At 42.8% G+C, this 20,959-nt stretch overlaps 1 protein-coding gene across 2 annotated transcripts in view; it reads right to left on the bottom strand.

The window, feature by feature from the left end:
- Nucleotides 1-1,493: 1,493 nt before the first annotated feature.
- LOC115797456 (wiskott-Aldrich syndrome protein family member 3) overlaps nt 1,494-20,959 on the bottom strand; it is a 47,007-nt gene continuing 27,541 nt past the window's right edge. Inside the window, exons 3-11 of one of the 2 annotated variants that reach the window (XM_030754037.1) lie at nt 17,808-17,942; nt 11,148-11,301; nt 10,924-11,041; nt 8,841-8,909; nt 8,231-8,275; nt 5,823-5,956; nt 4,907-5,209; nt 4,355-4,767; nt 1,494-4,055 (exon numbers count right to left, since the gene is read on the bottom strand). In XM_030754037.1, the coding sequence (XP_030609897.1) occupies nt 3,898-4,055; nt 4,355-4,767; nt 4,907-5,209; nt 5,823-5,956; nt 8,231-8,275; nt 8,841-8,909; nt 10,924-11,041; nt 11,148-11,301; nt 17,808-17,942 (1,529 nt within the window). In that variant the 3' untranslated portion in view covers nt 1,494-3,897. The remainder of the gene's footprint in view (nt 4,056-4,354; nt 4,768-4,906; nt 5,210-5,822; nt 5,957-8,230; nt 8,276-8,840; nt 8,910-10,923; nt 11,042-11,147; nt 11,302-17,807; nt 17,943-20,959) is intronic. The other variant, XM_030754038.1, reaches the window with a different exon arrangement.

Here is a 20,959-nt window from a genome sequence, read left to right as displayed (position 1 = left end):
AGAAAATATTGGTTAATGTGGTCAGATGGAGGCTCAATGAGAAGCTATGAATGAAAATCTAACAAGGCTGCTTGTTTTCCTACACCAGCTTCATCCTGGGTGGGTGGCGACTTTTATCACAGTTTCAGTATACTACTCTAACAGGAGAAGGTATGAGTTTAAGAAATGCACTGCCTCCTTTTTTTTTTTTTTTTTTTTGAGAGTTTGGCTTTTCAATTACTTTTATACCCAAAACTTCACCAGAGAACCAGCGTTAACATTTCTCAGTGTAGATTTTGCCTGATGCAGGTCCACTAATAGCATACTGCAGGCTTAAACAGAGACATCTTCAAATTGGTCATACAATATTATTCTCAGCATTTTGAATGCTACTGTAAACCACACGTTCACTGTGAATATCCATATACACCCTCTTTAAAAAGACATTTTTTGATCTCTATCAGTTCAGGTGTTCTCAAACTGTTTGGGGCCAGTGGAAATTTTCCAAAGAAACCCCTCACAGTCAAAGAGCCATTATGCTTCCAACCACCTCACAGCTCACAGATAATGCGTTGTTGGTAAAGGATGTCTTACGCTTTTTTTTTCCTAAATATGGCCCTTTTTTAATATTAAAGCACATTATTTGGCTTAAAGAACCACTGAATTAAATGATCAGTTGCAAATGAAAGCTTAAATGCTAACTTAAATGCATCAACTTATAGAACAAACAGTACTGTAAACTCAGTTGTCAGCCAACAACACTGGGAAGGTATGCTACTCCCCTCCATAACTGTTTTATGATGTTTATAAAGTTTTGTTTACATGTAATAGATTTTTAAATGTCATATCAGGATAATCTAGTTTGTCTGAAAAATGAAGCCAATATGGGAGTGCATGAAACCAGCATTCTTTCTAATGGCCAGCAGGGGGAGACTCCTCTGGTTATGAAAAGCCCTCCAGTTGTACTTAAGTCTATGGGAAATGGCTCTCATTTCCCTTCCTTTGTGACCTAAAGAAACATTTTCCTGATGACTTTATGGGCTCAATCGCTAGCTTTAGGCATGGTGGTGCCACCATAGCGGCCTCTTTCCCACCAACAGTGTTCCGGAGCCCGTGCCGTAATTTGAACCGTTAGGCGGGTTTTCCACCGCTGAAGCACTCGGTGCTCGGCCGAAAAACGGGTTCAATTCCGGCCCCACAAACTAGCTGGTCTGGAACCAGGAATGCGTACTGAAAGCGGCAGAGGGGCGTGACTCTGCCATCTCAACATCAAGTTTTCTACCATATTAAATGTGTATTACATGAGAAAAGCGAAACGATTTTCACGGCTGTGAATTAGGTTGGGCTCTAAGGCTGAACTTGCTGCTTTGTATCAGTTCATATCACAGATAAAAGGACACAAAGTGCGTACTTGTCGTCTTGCTCTAATCGGTGTCTGTGTTTACCTCTGTGCTGCACACAGATGCTGCAGTAGTTTGGTTTGGACCGTAAAACGTATTTGCAGCACAAGAAAGGAGAGCGTGTTCTCCCACGTTTGTGCGCTTCGGCTTCCGTGTCCAGACGAGGACCCGCCCACACTCATACGTAAAGGAGCAGTTCACAGAAACGTGGTGGGAACGCGGGCCCGTTCTTAATCGTTTCGTCGGTTCCTTGGGATCAGCATGGGAACTTGCTCCGGCTCTGGAACCTCGGCGGTGGGAAAGTAGCAAGCATCATAGCAAAAAGGTCCTGGGTTCAAATCCACTGTCTGGCTGGGGCCTTTCTATGTGGAGTTTACATGCTCTTCCTGTGCCATTATTACAGTCAGAAAGGATGACTGTCCAAAGACTTGATAATCACGAGTCGTGATGTTACCCTTGGCAAAAACTCCTCAGCTCTAGGCTTCATGATGGGACTTCACTAACCAATGATACTTCCATATATTATATAGAGTGTACATGTCCAGCATTGCTAACTAGAACTTGTTTATTGCTGTGTAGCTTTGAAATCATTTCGTAATAATGTGTTTCATAAGCCCTTTATAAATCAAAAAGAAAAAGCCATTCGTTTTACCTCAGTATGCTAACGCGTCAGTGACACTAGAGTGAAAAAGAATAGCAACCTCCTTGTGGCTGGGGGTAAACAAAACAAAACAAAAAAAGCAGGTGGTTGCCCGATAATTGCATTGAAATCTTTTTGTATTCAGAAACAGACTGCAAGTGTTGCAGTGACCAATTTGTGGCCTAGAGGTTAAGCATGCAACACCCTCAACCTCTGGTTGACCATTTTCAATTGATGACTGCAGAGGTCGCCAGGTGGGAGGCAACCTGCCTCCAAACAAATGCAGGCTGACGTGGACTGACTGCAATCACTCAGACAGATTGGCAAAGGTTTACTGCCCTCTAATTTATAAACACAGACAGATCGACAACATGCTGGAATCAATCTCAGTTTGCACCAATGAGGGTAACTCATCTATGACGCGTCTCTTTGCAGTAGGGGACTCGACTCAACAGTCTGCCAACGAGTTTTAAAACACGTTGAGGGGACGGTCGTTGTGAACTGGCGCTATATAAATAAAACTGAATTAAACTGGTTAAATACTGGTTATATTCCCATATAAAAGCAAGGTTTCTGAGCAATAAATGTCATTTTGCAGTTAAATCACCATCGTGCAGCAACTACATCACTATTTGTGGAGGAATTTCTGGATTTCTGTTTCAAATCTGGACTCTGAATGCAAGTAGTAAATGTGAGTTCCTGTTTAATGTGAATTTCTGTGCATACTGTATAGGCAGCAACAGGTTTGTAATTTTACCACTTTGCCAAACTTTTGTATTACCACAGATTGCATGTAATTGCAATTGACCCCATTCAATAGCAGACTGATAGCTGACTGACTGCACGTTGTTGGCGTCTCTACGCACCAAAGTTGCTTTGAAGATGGCAACCGACTGTGAGTGGTTGAACACCGGGTCCCCGCCGTTGAAGCAAAGAGATCAAAGGCAGTGAGATTGCAAGTTCAATGCCCACAGTCGCACCAATTTTGGCTGCGCTGTGCTCTCAAACCTCTTTTTTCTCTAGTGTGACTGCAGCATAAACTACTGGAGATCTAGACAAGATCTTCTCCAGCTTTACGCACCTCCACGGAGAAGCTTTATCCCTGATTTTATATATTTTGTAAAAAATACCCAGCAGCTTCAATTCTGTTAGCTAGAGCTACATTACCATCTCCACTGTTAGCATGCATGACAGTTCACTACACAGAGATAATGTTCATTCTGTTGTCTCATGCTTAAGATGAGCCAAACTCCCAAAAGGTCAGTGTCTCTTAAGGAGGGTGTGCATGTTTCATAAACAGACATGACCCAGAAAGCTAGCGAGTTATTTGCTAATAAGCTATTTTTTTTCCCTGATTATCCTTACTTATTTTCATAAATTCTTTCTCATCATTTGGCAGAGACGTTAGGATTGCACTATAATTAGTTTGTCTTGTGCTATACCATGTGTTTTGTAAACACATCACCCCCACACTCACCAGGGGCCCACCTACATACAGAGCCTGTAATATTGCTAAAAGAACGTGTAGGGGAGTTGCTGCATTCTGAGTGTTGTTAATGGTTAAAAATGAGCAGATAGGGGAGGCCGGGAGCTAAAATAGTGTGTGTGTTTATTGTGCCAAACACCCTGGGTGGTCAGACACAAAAGTTCACAAACAGGCATCTCCGAGGGCAACTGAGCAAGCTTTACGTTAAACCCGCTGCTCAGTGTTCAGAGAGGCAGTGTGCAAAATGTATGACTGACCTTTTTTTTTTTTAAATAAAACATTTTAGTTGATGATTAACATTAAAACTAACCAAATCCCTTAAGTTCCAACTTAACATCACATTTCTCCCCCTTTAAGTCTCCCCGCTTCATCTCTCCCCTTTTTTTTTCTTTTTAGTCAGACCACTCGTTCTCGTCGAGCTCGGAGTCATCGTCAGACTCGCTGTACTCCACAGCAATACGGCGCGATAGGATCGTGGCCACGTCATTACCAACGGGTTCCCTCTTCGCCTCCTGCTCCCTCTGCTCCTGCACCTTCCTCAGCTGGATACCTGGAGGGGAGGAGGAAGGGCGAGTGTGGAAGGGAAACCAGATATTTAACGAGTACCACATGAAAAGTGTCTGAATTTTAATAAATAAAAATGATCATTTCTATAGCAGCATGTAACCTGTAAAGCTTTTAGATGATGTCACATATTTGTTTCAGCAAAAATCAGACTTCCAAATTCAAACAATTTTTGGTACAGAGGCATTCTTCACTTATTAGAGCTCATACATGAACACACTCACAGAAATGGGCTGTTAATACTACATTACCCTGTGCATCTGTTCCTCACATAGACACACATACCTCTACGTATGGCGGCCAGCAGGTCGGAGCGGGCGTCGCTCATCGGGATCATGCCCAGCATGGTGGACTTCCTCGTCGAGGGTGCAGCGTCCACAGCTGACTGACCGATGGCGGCGTGTGGCGGGGAGGGGTGCGCCTGGTGGCCCACGGGGGCTCCGGGAGGAGGAGGAGGAGGGGCTGCCGGGGGCGCGCCTGAAGGCGGGTGGGAGGGGGAGGGCACGTAGTTGGCCGGGGGAGGAGGAGGAGAGGGTGAGTAGGGACGGGAGAGGGTGGAAGAGGTCGGTGGGACAGCGGAGGTGGCAGAGGGTGGGGCGTTGGTGGAGTCGAAGGCTGTCTGGGCAGAAGGGATGGTTGGAGGGGGTGGGGGAGGGGCCGGCGGGATATAGTACTCGGGGATAGTGGAGGGCTGACCTCTGGCGAAGGAGAGGGAGGAAGTAAATAAAAGATTTTGAATGTGTAGAAACAGACTAAACATAACCAAAGCCAAACAAAACCAAAAGAAAACCAAGGAATACAGTTAACCATTCAATAAGTCTAATGCAGTAAACATACCCATGTCCGGCCCGGTAGTCCTTAACTGACTGCTGCCTTGGCCCGTTGACTGTTGGATCTCCTCCAGCCTGGACTCCATGTCCCGAGGGGGTCCTGCCCAGGGAGGCTACATGTCGACCTGTTGCTGCCGCTCCACCTGCTCCCAGGGGCTGGTTGGCTGGCCTCAGGCCCCGATCCAGTGACTGCGTCTGGGCTGTGGCACTGAGGTGATCCCTGGTGTGGTGGTCAGTGGGGTGGGCAGTGCTGGGGGCCTGGGTGGAGGGGTGGTTGGGGCTGGCTGGGTAGGAGTCGGACGCCATTGATCTGTTGGAGGGAATGTGAGTGTGTAGGTAACTGAAAGGTGCAGGCCAGGTAAGAATAACAGTGAATTATGATAATAATAGAAACACATCATAAAAAAAGTAGGCCCTGATGACATCAGTCCAATTTTGTATTCCTTGTATTATTTCCTGCTCTGCAACAACAGAGACTTCTGAAGTTTGATCTCATCTTTTCCTACAGCCTGCTGCAAAGTAAGTCCATGTGCTCTGAATTACATTTTCCAGAAGAGGGCAGCATAGAGCCATAAACGATACAGTAAGCTGGTACTTAAATCTCTGTGTTTAGCAGGTATGGGCTTAATTTAACTGACGCTTACAGTGGCTGTGTAAGAATACCAGCTTGCTATGTAATATTTATAGAATACCAATAGTATTTATAGCTTTTTTAAGGCTGAGAGAAATACTCTCATCCCAATGCATGACTCTCATCCTCAAATAAACTGTGATGTGTGCGCTGTTTAAGGTAGATTCTGTCAAGGAAACAAGGCCTCAGGAAAACCTCACATATATACTAGTGTGTGTGTGTGTGTGTGTGTGTGTGTGTGTGTGTGTGTGTGTGTGTGTGTGTGTGTGTGTGTGTGTGTGTGTGAGTATACCTGCTATCAGGGGACAGTGAGCCTTCAGAGGACATGCCGTGGTAAGGGGAGGGAGCGAGTCTGGGGTCTGGTCTGAACTCTTTGTCATAGGCCAAGACATTCCATTCCTGACGCCGGTTACGAGCCTTGCGCACCTTCGATGGTAAACCAGGAGAAATGCACACGTTACACTGCCGTAACAGGTAAACATAACTGTAGCTTTAGGAGTTTGTCGTTTGGCATTTTAGAGCTCTTACTTACTGATCAATTGCAGAGATGGTGTTTAGAAAGAATAAGCTGCTTTATAACATCACCTTTAGTATGGAGAATTACAACAGCTAATAGAAACTGGAGAGCATATTCCCATCACTACTCCTGTAAATTTGCATTCACTGAAGATGCTTTTAAAAGTGATTAAGACCTCTCCATACTGACAATGTGGCCTCTGCTCTTTTTTCCACTTTTATTGACTCTTTTAACACCAGTGCCTCATTTGTTTAGCTCTTAAGCAGCTTTGTGATTAGGATTAATGTATGAGTCCAACTTAGAAATTACACGTATCCCCATCAGCTAATGTGCAGCATCAGTGTAAAATCAGAGTAGCAGATATTTAATAATTATGAGCCCAGCGTATACGTGATTCACCATTGGGATCTTTCGCTGCAGGATCAGGGAAAATTGAACATTTCATGTCATAGCTTCACAAATAGATATCAACATCAAAATAAGAGAACTTGAGAAACACTCTTTTGATGTTCTCAAGTAAATGTCACAAAGTAGTCCAGATCCTGATCCATTTGGATCCAGAGAGGCATGGAGATCAGATTCAGCTGATATTAAATATGAGTGGAGGCATGCAGTATTGGACTGCTATTGTTAATTAGAAAAAACTGTGGTTAAAGGTCAGATAAAGCAATATTAATATATACACGAGGATATCAGCCCCTCCCTATGAAAATGTCTGTTAAACAGAGCAAGGAATCTTTAATGCAGCTTTTCCAAACATCCTAGTTTTATTTTGGATGATTACCTTATTTTACTTTACAAAATTATTTAAAAAAAAAACAAAAACTACCAAGGTCCAAATTATTGGCTCCCCTGAGCCAGCCAGATGTGTATCTTTCTGGCTGGATAACAGCTTGCTGACGAGTAATCCCAGCCCATTCTTCAGTGAATCTCACAAAGCTTTTCCAGATTTGATGGTCTTCTGGGATGGACCCTAGTCTTCAGTTTTCCCCACAGATTTTCAATGGGGTTCAAGTCAGGGCTTCGTGTAGGCAGTCAGTAACATTCTCTTTGGTCTTCTGGAGGTAGTTGTTCACCAGGACCGACAGACTGCGTGTTTTGGGTCGTTGTCGTGTTGGAAAACAAAGTGACGACCCAGACCCAGTTTTGCTGCTGACTGCTTGAGGTTTTCTTTCATAATCTTCACATATCCTTCATTCTTCATGATTCCGTCCACCTTGACGAGATTCCCAGTTCCAGACGCACTGAAACAACCCCACAGCATAATACTCCCACCGCCATGTTTCACTTATAGGTCGATCTATATCCCTAACCTCACCTATGGTCACAAGCTCTGGGTAGGTCTGAAAGATATAAGCGGAGGAAATTCCTCGGAAGGGTATATCAACTGAGGTAGTCTGGGCCTGTCCAACCGGGAGGAGACCCCAGGACATGATGGAGAGATTACATCTCTTGGATGGGTTGGGAACACCTCGGTGTCTCCCTGGAAAAGCTAGAGTAGGAGGCTAGAAAATGAGAGGTTCGGGCATATTTGCTTAGACTGCTACTCCTGTGAGCTGGATCCAGATAACAGGCAGGAAATGGATGAATGGAAGTTGGACCAAGCCCCAAGTAGGGTTAAAATTCCAGGTTGACAAGGATGTTACATGGCTGGTTTGGCTTTGTTTATATATTTGTGTGTCCAGCTAATCTAGGCACTCTACATGTACGACAGCTAACATTCACAACCCAGTACCATACATACTATCAGCTGCTATGGAAATAAATCATTAAGAACAAACATTTCCTTTGATCCACGATGTTTCTGCCTATACTGGCCGACATTAATGACCCATCAAGTTGTGTACCAAAAAATTTTCCAACATTTCAATTTATTGTTCTGGTTTAAGGGGGTTCATGCCCTATAAGTTCCCCCTTCTTAATGTTTGCAAGCAGCAAATATTTATTAAATTCAATTGTAAGTCAACATAAAGACGTTATTATTATTATCATCTGCAGCAGTTATTCTTTCTGTCATGAAGCTATAGTAGAATTATGATCTACTTTAAACTGTGTTATAAACTGTTCTTTAAATGCTTGTATAGTGGATTTAATTGGAGGTTTTCTTTTTTTTTTTTTTAAAGGAGGATGATAAATAGTTATTAAATGATCATTAACAATGATTTGAGTAACTTATTACTGACCTTCTTCACCTCTCTGCTCGGGTCTTCAACCTGCTTCTGCTGCTCCTACGATTGAGACGCAAGCAGACACACACAGACAGAGTGGAGACAAACTCAGCTGTGGGTTACTTTATTTATGTTGTGTAGAGGGAAATAAAAAAGCTCAACCCCATCACCAGCTCCTTCACCGCAGGGTCAGTTCACACTGACCCAGCTCCACACACACACACACACACACACACACACACACACACACACACACACACACTAGTCTAAGGAGCACCCAGTCACTATTAGGCAACACCAAAACACTGGTACACAACAGATGACAGAGCCAAACTTGTGGGAACACAGGACAGCAACCAAACCAAACACGGAGGGTTAGAGAGACGGTGAGGTGGCAAGCTAAGGCAACATTACACACACGGACACAAACAGGAGGGAGTGTGAGTGTGTCTGTGTCTTTTGACAATATGTATCTGTGTCTTAATGGTGTTAGGACACATCCTCTTTGATAGGTGAGTCTGTAATGTGTACTAGTGGGATGTATGTGCGTGTGTGTGTGTGTGGGGGGGGGGGGGGGGGGGGGGGGGGGCAGAATGGGGCAGGTTAGGGGTCAGGGTTGTCTTACAGAGATGGACAGGGGGCTCCTGGGTTGGGCCTGTCTGGAGTGGGGCCTGTCAGGGTGGGCCGGACAGCCCTATGGAAACATGGGAGAAAGACAAGCTGGTGCGTTAGACTGAGCAGAGGAGGAAGGGGTGGGGGGTGGGGGGGGGGTGTCGAAGGCTGGGAAACTAAAGATAAAGATTGAAGGAGGAGGTACTGTGGGAGGAAAGGATGGAGATGGAAGAGCCATCCTCCTGCAGCTTCCTCGGGCTCTCAAACCTGTTGAGTAATAATCCAAACTTTGTTGATATGAGGATATTTTTTTTTCCTTTCTGCACAGATTCCAGGTTGAAGGAAGGGGACAGAAAAATATGAGCAGCATTAAATTCAACAGAAATATTGACAGAATGCAGCAAACACATACAGCAGCAGCTGCTCAGCAGTTAAAAAACAAAAAAAACAATTGAAGAGCTTGCTAATGGAGAGCGGTACAGGTAGATGTACGCATACTGAATGCACTACCTCTAAACAGCAGCACACAGTTCAGTTAAAGGCAACAGGAACAACAGGACATCTAAATTTAGCATGTTGAGTGAAGCTAGTTATACAGTATTTATAACTTAAGTTCTCTCACTGTAGCAGTAGTGTGCAAAAAATCTTCATCCTCCTCTGGTTTCTTTTTATTTTGTTAAAAAAAAAAAAAAAGAGAGGAGGAAATAGCTGCAGTGATTTATTGAAACATGTGCAAAGACGCATGGAAAAACAGGATATAAGGCAAAAGCAGAGTCTGTATAATTCTAAGGAGCTTGAAAGTCAGCACAGCCTGAACTGTCTGAGGAAGCTTTCTTCTCATTTCTTTAAGTAGTCTTCAGGAATAGTTCTCCAGGCTTCTTGAAGGACATTCAAAGCTCTTCTTTAAAAAAATAAAATAAATAAAAAAGAAGCCTCCACTGTTTTACAGATGGTTGTAGACACTCACGGTTGTAGCTCTCTCCTGATCTCCTCCATACATACTAACGACGATTTGAACTAAAAATGTCAAATGTGGATTCATCACTCCATCAGATCAGCTGTCACTGATTTTCAGTCCAGTTCTTGGGTAGCTGGCATACCTCAGCCTTTTCTCCCTGTTTCCCTTCCTTAAGAATGGCTTCCTGACAGCCACCCACTGAGACCATTTCTGATGAGGCTCCAGTGAACAGTAGATGGATCAGCTGAAAGGTCAGATGCATCTCTCAGGTCCTGTGTTGGTTCTTTCTTAAGGTCATGACTTTCAGATACTGTTAATCTGCTGTAGATATTTTTTAAGCCTGACACGTCTTTTGTAGTCTACCTGTCCATTTTCCTCAGATGTTTGAAGGACACGCGGCACACCACGCTGAGAAACAAAGTGACTAAAGATACAATTTAAAACAGGTTCTTTACTAAGTTGTCTGTTAGGTGTACACACAACACTGCCTCGTCCCTTGAGTTAGGTGCATTTTTTATGATGAACGACTCATACGTCAGTGTTAAGTGGCTGAACAAACAAACACAAGTTCCTCTGAAAATGGTCAGGTACAAAGACCGGACTGAAAATGAGTGAAAAAGCAGCCAATGTCCAAAGAAAAGCTCCTTCAGAAAGCTGGGGAACTATTACTCAAGACCACTTAAAAAAATTACAAGAAAGTCTGGAAGCAAAATATAAAGAAATGAGGGGAGACTCGAGAGTTTTGCACAGTACTGTACGCTTGGATGACTGATATAGCCAAACAAGAAGTCTGAAAACGCTGTAGTCCCCTCGATCACTTCTTTGCCCCGGGATAAACGGCCTGCCCAACTGCTGCTGTATCGATAACCAAACAACCAAGCAAAGCTAAATGGTGAGTACAGTCAGATAGGAATGCATCAACTGAAATAACAACATAAAAATGACACCACTAGGCAGGAAAATAAAGATTAGCAAAATAAAGCAGAAGATGAATTTCGTAACCGTTTCTGTTGCACTCTCCGGCTCCAGATCCACAATGACATACAACCAAACACACAGCGCATACATCCGTTTCCCAGCTTACGCTCACACATACACATTTACATCCAGGTGGACTCCACCAGTGCGCACACTGTACCTTCTGCCGTCTCTTCTCTTTGCGCTTGTCCTCTGTGGCCTGCAGCATCTTTTCCTTCCACAGGTTGAAGAAGTAGGAGGGGTCAGTGTAGAACTTCAGGGCATCCTTCTTGTCATCCCTGCATGGAAGACGAGGAGGAGGTGAAACAGAGAAAAAAAAAGAAAAGCAAACAGAGGGAGCTTGGTAGATTGCCAGTAGCAGGCAAACAGGTGAAAAAGACCAACCTGTAGGGGGTGAGAATATTGAGCGGTGGAGGTTTGTCGCAGCGGTGGTACATCTCCACCACAGGGTTGGGCACAGAGGTCCTTGACACCACCTGCTGGTCCTGAATGGTGCTGCTCTTAAAGGCCTTTCTCATGTTGATGTCCTGCAGGGAGACTGGAAACAGAGGAGGAGGAGGAGGAGGACAGTATTAAATTATGATAAGCAAACAGAACAGAAAACAACACAGTGATTAAGCCGGGAGAGTCACACACTGGTATTTGACAACATAATCCTTCAAAACAGATGTTTTTAGCCACTAATTCCTTCATATGCATCACTCTCCTCTGCCCCCCTCCTTTTTTTTTTTTTTTTTTTTACTGGCATAGATCAAGTCAGGATTTGTGGTATTAAAGGAAAAAGAGCCTAATCTCTTGTTAGAGCTTTTAGTGGAAATTAACACAACAAATTTAACAAAGTTTAATGCCAATTAATTCATCCGTCAGTCTGATGAAATGACCAAAGTCAAAAACAACATTAAACTGGACAAAACCTTCTAGATTTGCATTTAAGGAATCATTTGCATTTCTCATTTTGTACCTGGAATATCATTATGGACGATTCGACTGAAAAATAAACGCACATTTTCATCGGAAAGGAATTCATTTTCCTCTTTTTTTATTTTCCTACAGTGGCGTTAACCATTCTTGTGTCACTGCTCTAATTGCTTCCCATTTATAATACCCACTGCTCATTCTGAGATCCTCATCACGCACCAAATACTCTGAACTGAACAACAGCGTGTGTCTGATAGAGTTCTTCATTCTAAATAGATTATCTGGTTTTTATGACTTTTACACCTCCTTCCACATGGAAAAATCTAGAATCTGTTAATATGCAAACATCTGTCATTCTCAGTGTATGTGCAGTTTAGGACTGGGCATGGATAGCATGGCCCAAAAGTGCCTACCCCTGTTAGCACATGCTAACAGGGTTGATAACAAGCCAGATGCTCCCTCTCCTCTTTAGTTCAGAGGACGGAAAAATAATTTCAAATGTTGATTTGTCTGACCACAGAATAGTTTTCCACTTTGTCTCAGTCCATCTTAAATGAGCTCTGGCTCAGAGAAGACAGCGATGTTTCTGGATCATGGTCACATATGGCTTCTTCTTAGCAATTTAACCTGCATTTGTGGATGGCACAATGAACTGTGTTCACAGACAGTGATTTTTGGAAGTGTTCCTGAGCCCATGCAGTGATTTCCACGACAGAATCACACCTGTCTTTAATGCAGTGCTGCCTGACGCCTGATCCAGGATTGATTTTTGGCCTCGTCCATTGCACACAGAGATTTCTGCAGCTTCTCTGAATCTTGTGATGATATTATGTACTGCAGATCATGAAAGTCCTCACACTTTTACATTGATGAACATTACTCTGAAACTGTTCCACAGTTTGTAGATGCAGTTTTTTTGCACATTGGTGAACCTCTGTCTATTTTTACTTCTGAGAAACTCTGCCCCATTAAGATGCTCTTTTTATAGGATAGGATAAACTTTATTGATATTATACATACAACATACATTATACATATAACGAAATTTCATTCAGAACAACCATCCAGAGAAGAACAGACAAGACTAACATAGGGAGATAGGTGTCTGCAGCTGCAGCCACACTGGCGCCGCCAGAACAATCAGTCCCCACAAAAAGGAAACAAACACACATCATGAGGTAGTTAGGTTAAAAAAAAAGTCACCTTAGCAAAGCATATTTGCACATTTAAAGCCAGGATAGCAATATGGTGGGGTAGGGTGGGCGGGAGGGGATGCAGACGGAGACGAGATGGTTAGGGCATTGTGGAGTCAGATGCCAGCTCCTGGCCAGAACAGTTCGCTGATAGTGATGGAGGTTTATCAGCGGCCGTGGTACACCAGATCCAGCTCATGCAAATCACATATATACTCAATCATGTTACTGACCTGTTGCCAATTAACCTAATTAGTTGCAAAATGTTCCTCTAGCTGTTTATTTGCTTCAAAACAAGCAAGTATTTTTCTCAGTTTAAATATTTGATATATTAATATTTAATATATTATGTTCTACTGTGAATAAAATGTGGGCTTATGAGATTTACAATTCATTGCATTGTGTTTTTATTTACAATTTACACAGTGTCCCAACATTTTTTGTAATTAGGGTTATATTTGCCCAAATTAGTTTTGTCCAAAACAAAAACCAAAAAAAAAAGGCAGGAAATATGATTTTAGAAATTGGTTAATAGAATAAAAACTATTGCAATTCATTGATTCTGTGTTACTTGAGTTAACTCCTCAACCTTCCCATCGACAAATAAATAAATTAAACAGCATATGCTGCTTAAGTAGAAGCCATAAAATACTTTGAGTTGGCAATTTGTAGAGCCTCAATGGCAACCTTACACATGTAGTGTTGACCTTCAGATTTATGTGTTTGTGGCTTTCGTTTCATTCTGGTAAATGCAGGAAACTGCTGAGGGAGGCAGAAGTGCAGGAGATTATATCCTACAAGGCAAAACCATCTAATTAGAACACTTCATTATGAGGTAATTCCTGGAGTGCACTTATCAGCGAGTGCTTCTTTAACAGACAATGTCTGGGTATGTGTACACTTGTTTGCTATGATTTCACAATCCATAGAAGATAATTATAGAGATAAAAGGATCAAACCAAATTAAAAGCATCGCTCTAGTCTATGAGCCTGTAATTCCTTCAAAAAATACACCCAAATCATATGCATATCGACTAATACGTAATATACAGCTTACACAGCGTTTGAACTCAAACACATACATATGCATGCGCGCACAAAGGGGGCGATAATAGGACAGCAGGGACAGATTAGTCTTGAAGCTTGTTGCATCAGCTTAACAAACATCTTACGTGAGCACGCACACACACACAAATGCAAACTGTGGCTGCAATAACAACAGGAGGCTGGCATTGTGTTGTTTTTGTGCGAGTAAGTGCCAAAAAAGTGAAAGGGAGAGTGAGAGAGAGCGCAAAATACGACACGTATGTGTGTAAGTCCCTTAACCCCGTAAGAGATTTAACACTGCTGCAGTGCTATCCAGGATCTAGCAGATGGCTAAACACACACACGAGCGCAATCAGGGCCCATCAGCCTCATGTATAATAAGTTTAAGCCATGCCAGTGTGACGTATGTTCCTATCAGTGATCTACTTACAGAAACTTTGTGTACTGGTATAGCAGGCGTCTGTAGATGTGTTTGTAAGGACACATTTTACTGCAGTAAAAACCGGGTTAAAAAAATATCAGCCTGCAAAGACTTCTTCAAAAACCAAAGGGCGATTGGCCGTTTGATCTGTGTGTGTGTGTGTGCGTGTGTGTGTGTGTGTGCAGACCGTGCAGTTGGCGCACGCTCCTGTCTGCTCGCTGTTTGATCATTCCTCCCTAAGCTTCCGTCCCTGCGGCCAAATGAATAATCCACAAAAGTAGCTGCTAATGCAACTTTCATTCAGACACATCTTCAAAGAGACCTCTCGCTCTTTCTCAGCTCTGCTTCTTCTCCTTTTTCTTTCTCCTCTACAGCCTCATTTTAACATTCATCTCCCGCTCTGCAAATAAACGTGTGCAAACTATGTTAAATAGCATTAATAACCGGATTAATGTAATACACACACACACGATTAAGGAACTCTGCCGTGACCTAACCTCTAAATTTTGATTTACTCGGATTTACATGAACGGTTTATAATCATTTATATAATCATGTCTGGAGGGATGTGCAGCTTTCTATAGGAGTGCTATTTTAGTGACCTCCAAATCAAACTGTTCAATACATGGACAGGAGAGCTTAATTTAAACAGGACCTATTACCCTCAATTCCAGCTCCATTTGTTTTCTTGAATCCTGTTCGAGCAGCTTTGCATGATTCACTGTTCAAAATAATCCTTATTTATCTTATACTGGGTCTTGGTGCCACCCCTTCATTCATCTGGTGTCTGAAACAAGCCACCTGCTCAATTTCCTTCCTTCCTTCCTTCCTTTTCCCCTCACCTCTTTTTCCCTTTTCTTCCTTTTTTTCCTCCCTTACTTCCTTCTTTTATGCAGGAAAAATAAAATCACATCACACAACTATCCTTCCTTTCTTCCTCCCTTCCCTGTGTTACCTGTCTTTCCTTCCTTCCTCCCTCTCTTACCTTCATTTAATCCTTCCTTTCATTTTCTGCCTTCCTCACTACCTTCTTTCTTTCCTTTTTTCATGTATGCTCAAAAACGAGTCACATGTAAAATATTGTCCTTTTTTCCTTCTTACTTTGTGTCATGTGTCCTTGCCTCCACCCTCCTTCTCCCTTAATTTATTATTTTCTTGTTTCCTTCCTTCCTTTATTCATGTACATAATACTGTCCTGTCCTTCCTTCCTTCTTTCCTTCCTCCCTCCCCTACCTTCAATTCATACATCCCTCTTTCCCTCTTTCCTTATGTTACCTGTCCTTCCTTCCTCTTCCCTTCATTTCTTATTTTCTTCCTTCCTTTATTTATGATAGAAAAAAAATCATATTGTCAAATATTGCCAAATGTCCTTCTTTCCTTCTCTCAATCCTTCCTTCCTTCCTCCATGTATGCCAGAGAAAAGTCATACTAATAACGTTTTCAGCAGTCCTGTCAGTTTTGAGGTAGTGTGCAAAAAGGACAACGAAGAAGTGAGGAATGAGAAAGGCAGTAGAGGAAAGAGGAATGGGACATCGTGAGACAGAAGAGAAATATGAGCGAATGTGTGGCAGGAAACTGAGGACCGACAAATGGTTTGTGAGTAGGAGGAAGAGGAGGAGGAGGAGGCGGCACAGAGGTGAAAAGAGAGACAGCAAGGCAGCGAGAGAAGATAAAAAGTGTGAGGGGGCGAGGAGGAGGCCAGGCCAGGCGAGGGAGGAAAGGAAGGATAAGACAGAAGACTGCTGAGCTTTTCCTTTTCATCCCCGTCTGTGCTGCTCTGACGCTGTCTGAGGCCGCCGTGCTGCAGAATGACTCGGCAGTATCAGCACGAGAGAGAGAGAGAGAGAGAGAGAGAGAGAGAGAGAGAGAGAGAGAGCATTAAAGAAAAATATACAGAGAAAAATGGGAGGAAGATGAGGATGAACTCAAGTGATGGAAAGTGGAAAAAAGAGAGAAAAGGGGGCAGAGAGGAAAAAAGAGGGAAGAAACAGTAAGGTGGGGGAACGAGTGCTGTACAACCTGAAGAAAAGAAGAAGAGGGAGAAAGGACTGAGAGATACAGAGAAGGAGGAATAGAAATTAGATATAAAGAAACAGGAAATGGGAAAAGGGGGGGAAAGGAATTAGAAAAAGAAAAAACAAGTAGGATAACAGGGAGATACCGGACTAAGAAGGGAAGACAACAAGAAAACAAAAGAAAAGAAGGGGATAAGAGAGAGTAAAACACTTCTGAGAGAGTGATGATGAGGAAGAGACCACAGGAACGACAGGGAAAGGATAGAAAGAAGAGTAAATGGAGCCCAATCAAAAGGAAACGTGGCAGATGTGAGAGAAGGACAGCAGAGTGTGAAGGAAGAAGAAAGGATGAGAAGGAAAAGGGTTAGCAGCATGGAAGGAAAAACAAAAGGGGAGAGAAAGATTTTAAAGAGAACAGAAACAAAAGAGAGAGAAAGCGAAGGAATGATCGAGGGAAGAGTCTGCTGGGAGGGTCTGAGCCTCTGTGGCTGCTGCGTGCAGCTCTGTGAGCATCCAAACCCAGCCTGACTGTATGTGTATGAAGGCCTATCAATTACTGCATTAAGAGAATTGACCTTCAGAGACAGACTAAAGCTTAATGATGGAGATAAAGATCCTGACTCACACTGTGCAAGCCACAAGCACTCACTCACACGCACACACAGACACACACACACACACACACACACACACAACACACACACACACAGACACACACACACACACACACACACACGGGTGTAAAAGCCTTTTAGAGACGCACGCATCTATGAGAGTGTTTATTCTTCCAGGCTGTTCCCTAAACACACTCAGATGGCATTCAAACACATGGATGCAGGGGCCAGCACGAAGCAGATAGACACAAAGAAAGCAAAACAGGTTGTTGATGCATGCCAAGCATACGGGCGCACACGTGCGTGCTTTGCAGTTCTATCTTGGCGTGGACTCACCGAGCCCCTTACCCCTCACCTGAACTGAGGACTAACTCTAGTCCCTAAAAATCAAGCCTTAATGGCTATTTTGAAATGAGAATCCACCACACATTTACAAAATCCCGGGACCTCAAATCCGAACCGGTCCCCACAAAGAGAGATATCCAAGAGCGCACGCAGAAAATAATGTGACGGCCTAGAGACCTCTCATCAATAAATCATCAGCACAGCCATTAGAGATGCTGCAGGGCAGTTTGAGTGAAAAGCACACATGCAAACACACGCGCACTAGTCACAATAGCAGCTCACATAAACACTTCTAAACTCATAGAAACAGTCGGTGCTCTCTAACAACATAGTTAATAATCTATAGTGTGGGAAAAACACACACAAAAGAGCATAAAATACAGTCACACACACCTGAATAAAAACTCTGCCCACCAGTTAATTCTAGTTTTTGTTCATGAATAAATTCCTGTTTAAACCACACACATCCCCACACCCACACCCACACACACCTTCCTCCACTGTAGAGTCGAGCTGGGTGACTTTCACAGCCAGCTGGTCCACCCTCTCCTGCAGGCTGCTCATCCTCAGGTAGAAGCTGTTGGCTTCATTAAACAGTTCTCCAAAAATGTCCTCTGCATGACGACCTGGAAAGAAACACCCACACACACACACACGCATGCACGCACACACACACACACACAGTTAGGTTTGCGATAATATCTTGAATGTCTTTCATCCAGGGATATTTAAACAGGCTACATTCACACTTTCACGTTCACCAGCTGAGCTCTGCCTCACATCACAGGAATAAAATATGCACCAAGAGTTAAAATAGGCAGGGAAAGTCAAACTCTTTGGAAAAGAAGAAAAAGCTGATGTTTTTTTCTTTTTACAGGCACAGTTAAAAGATGTTCAAATTTACTGCAGCTTGTCCTTGAAATAACTGCGATAATGATCTTTATCTGGAACTAACGCTACAAACTGTCCCATTGGGCTGCTTGATGTGGGCAACATAAATTACTATGACTCCCCTGATTGTCAAATAAACATTTAGCAATAACAAAAAAAGTTCAAACAGACCTATCATGCTCATTTATAGGTCCATATTTGCAGTTCACAATAATCATTATTTATCTTGTACTGGCACTTTAAGCAGCTCCTTCGTTCATCCTTTCTGAAACAAGCTATTTCCCCCTTTTCTCTCTTTCTGATTGGCTACCCTTCATCTGGCTTCCACAAACAGAACCCAGCAGTTCATAAAGCGTGAGCTTTTGGTGCACATAAGCAGACCTCTTTATTTACAGCTTTGGCCATGTTTCTCAGTGTGTATAATAGGTGCTGGCATAAGGAACCTGCATGAACTGTGCACCCTTAAAACTTGTGGCATTCTTATGAATCATACACAGTATGACATGGCAAAAATTAATATAAAATCACACAGCAGAATAGCATGCTAGGTAATTTTAGCTAGGCAGTCTGTTCTATAGAAAGATCAACTTGTGCAAAAATTATAATAATGAAAATGATACTCTTATATACCATAAATTGATCATAATCACCTTTCCAGGCTGGCTTCTAGAGGTCTAGAAAAATGAAATGGATCCACGACTCTCGTGGATTCATCTTTGAAATCAGGCACCTTGTACCGTGCTTTGCAAAAGTCTTCAGCTACCCCTCATTTCTTTATGTTTTGCTTCTCAGGAGCCAGATTTCTAATATTTAAAGTGGTCTTGAGCAATAGTTCACCAGCTTTCTGAAGGTCTTTCAAAGTGTTTGTTTAGACATTGGCTGCTTTTTCACTCATTTTCAGTCCTTGTACCTGACCTTTTTCAGAGGAATGTTTTTTGTTTGTTAAGCCACTTAACACTAATCTATGAATCATTCAAGCATAAAAAGGCTCCTCTGTTATGTGTTGTGTCTACACATAAGAGACAACTTAGCACCAGCTGACCAACTGAATTTGTATCTTTAGGCACTTTGTTACAGCCTGCCGCAAAAATACATAATTTGTTCCCATTTCTTTGGTTGAATCTGTGAAAAATTCCAAAGATAACAGAGCTTGATGGTATAAAATTGTATTTTCGCACCAACGAGGTGCAAAAGGTTCTCAAAGAGATATTAGCTGGCATAGTATGCAGTGTGTCCTTAAAGCAAATCCAGCAAAGACCTGACACAGGACCTGAGAGATGCACCTGAACCTTCAGCTGATCCATCTACTGTTCACTGAAGCCTCATCAGAAATGTCTCAGTGGAAGGGTGGCTGTCAGGAAGCCATTCTTATGGAAGGGAAAGAGGGAGAAAAGGCTGAGGTATGCCAAACTACACAAGAACTGGACTGAAAATCAGTGGCAACAGGTCTGACGGAGTGACGAATCCAAATTAGAAATTTTTCGTCACTGTGTACGGAGGAGGTCAGGAGAGAGGAACAACGGTGAGTGTTTACAGCCATCTGTAAAACATGGCTGTCATGGTTTGGAGCTGCATTCCAGCCAGTGGTGTTGGCAATCTTGTCAAAATTAATGGACTTTTGAAAACAGAAATGTACAGTCAGATTTGATTTGACATGGCATCTGATTGACAACAGCTTCATTTTTCACACTGCCATTGCAGTAAGAGCATACCTAGATAGCAAAACACACAATGGAACACTATCAGTGATGCACTGGCCTCCCCAGAGCCCAGACCTCAACATTACTGAAGCAGAACAAAAGGCAGCCAACATCCAAAGAAGAGCTTTGAATGTCCTTCAAGAAGCCTGGAGAACTATTCCTGAAGACTGCTTAAAGAAATTACAGAGCAGCTGCCTCAGAGAGTTCAGGCTGTGTTGAAGAATAAAGGTGGGCACACTAAATATTGACTTTCAAGCTTGTTAGAATTGTAAAAACTCGTTTTCTGTATACTACACTTTCTATGCGCATTTATACATGTTTAAATAACTTGCTGCACCTATTTCCAATTTTTGTAGGAAAACAGCAAAATGAGGAATCAATGCCAACCCCCCCCTCACGGCGTCTGCCTCAGCAGGACCAGCCGCCTCCTGCTGCGCACCTGTCAGACTGAATATTTAAAAAGGCCTATCGGCCTGTGAGCATGTTTGTGCGTCCATGACAGAGTGGCACAAATATTCAAATGCATTTACTGAGACGCAGAATTGCAGCCTTCCTCAATAACACTGTCACCTTCAAACCAAATAACATGCACACTCATTCAGTATCTTGCCACCTCTTTCGCTCTCTTCTCGCGTCCTGATGTCTCCGTCTCTCAGCCCACAACGTGACAGATGGAGCAGAGGCAGAGCGCTCACTCATTTGCAGTGAGCTGTCGCTGAATATAATCCATCCCCTAACTGTTATTTGAGTTTAAATAGCCTTTTTTTACCCTCAGCTCATTTTTATTGAAGTATGTCTTTTCTGGTATAGAATACATCAGGTATGAATGACCTCATTGCTTTCAAAGGAAGCATGCATTTAGCCGTTCAGAGTGAAATATTTCAATAAAAGAAATACAGAGGAGAGGACGCTAAGCTGTAAAATACAGATGCATTTCAGAAAACTTGACCTCTGACCTTTACCCTCAGATCAAGGTCACCAGGATTCTACGTCATCTGAGAGTTTTAATAGATGCATCTATGGCGTGAGTCTTTATACTCTAGGTCACAACA

This window comes from Archocentrus centrarchus, chromosome 18, assembly GCF_007364275.1.
Source record: "Archocentrus centrarchus isolate MPI-CPG fArcCen1 chromosome 18, fArcCen1, whole genome shotgun sequence".
NCBI lineage: Eukaryota > Metazoa > Chordata > Actinopteri > Cichliformes > Cichlidae > Archocentrus > Archocentrus centrarchus.
The sequence above is the reverse complement of the archived record's forward strand: the minus strand, read 5'-3'. Positions and strand labels throughout refer to the sequence as shown.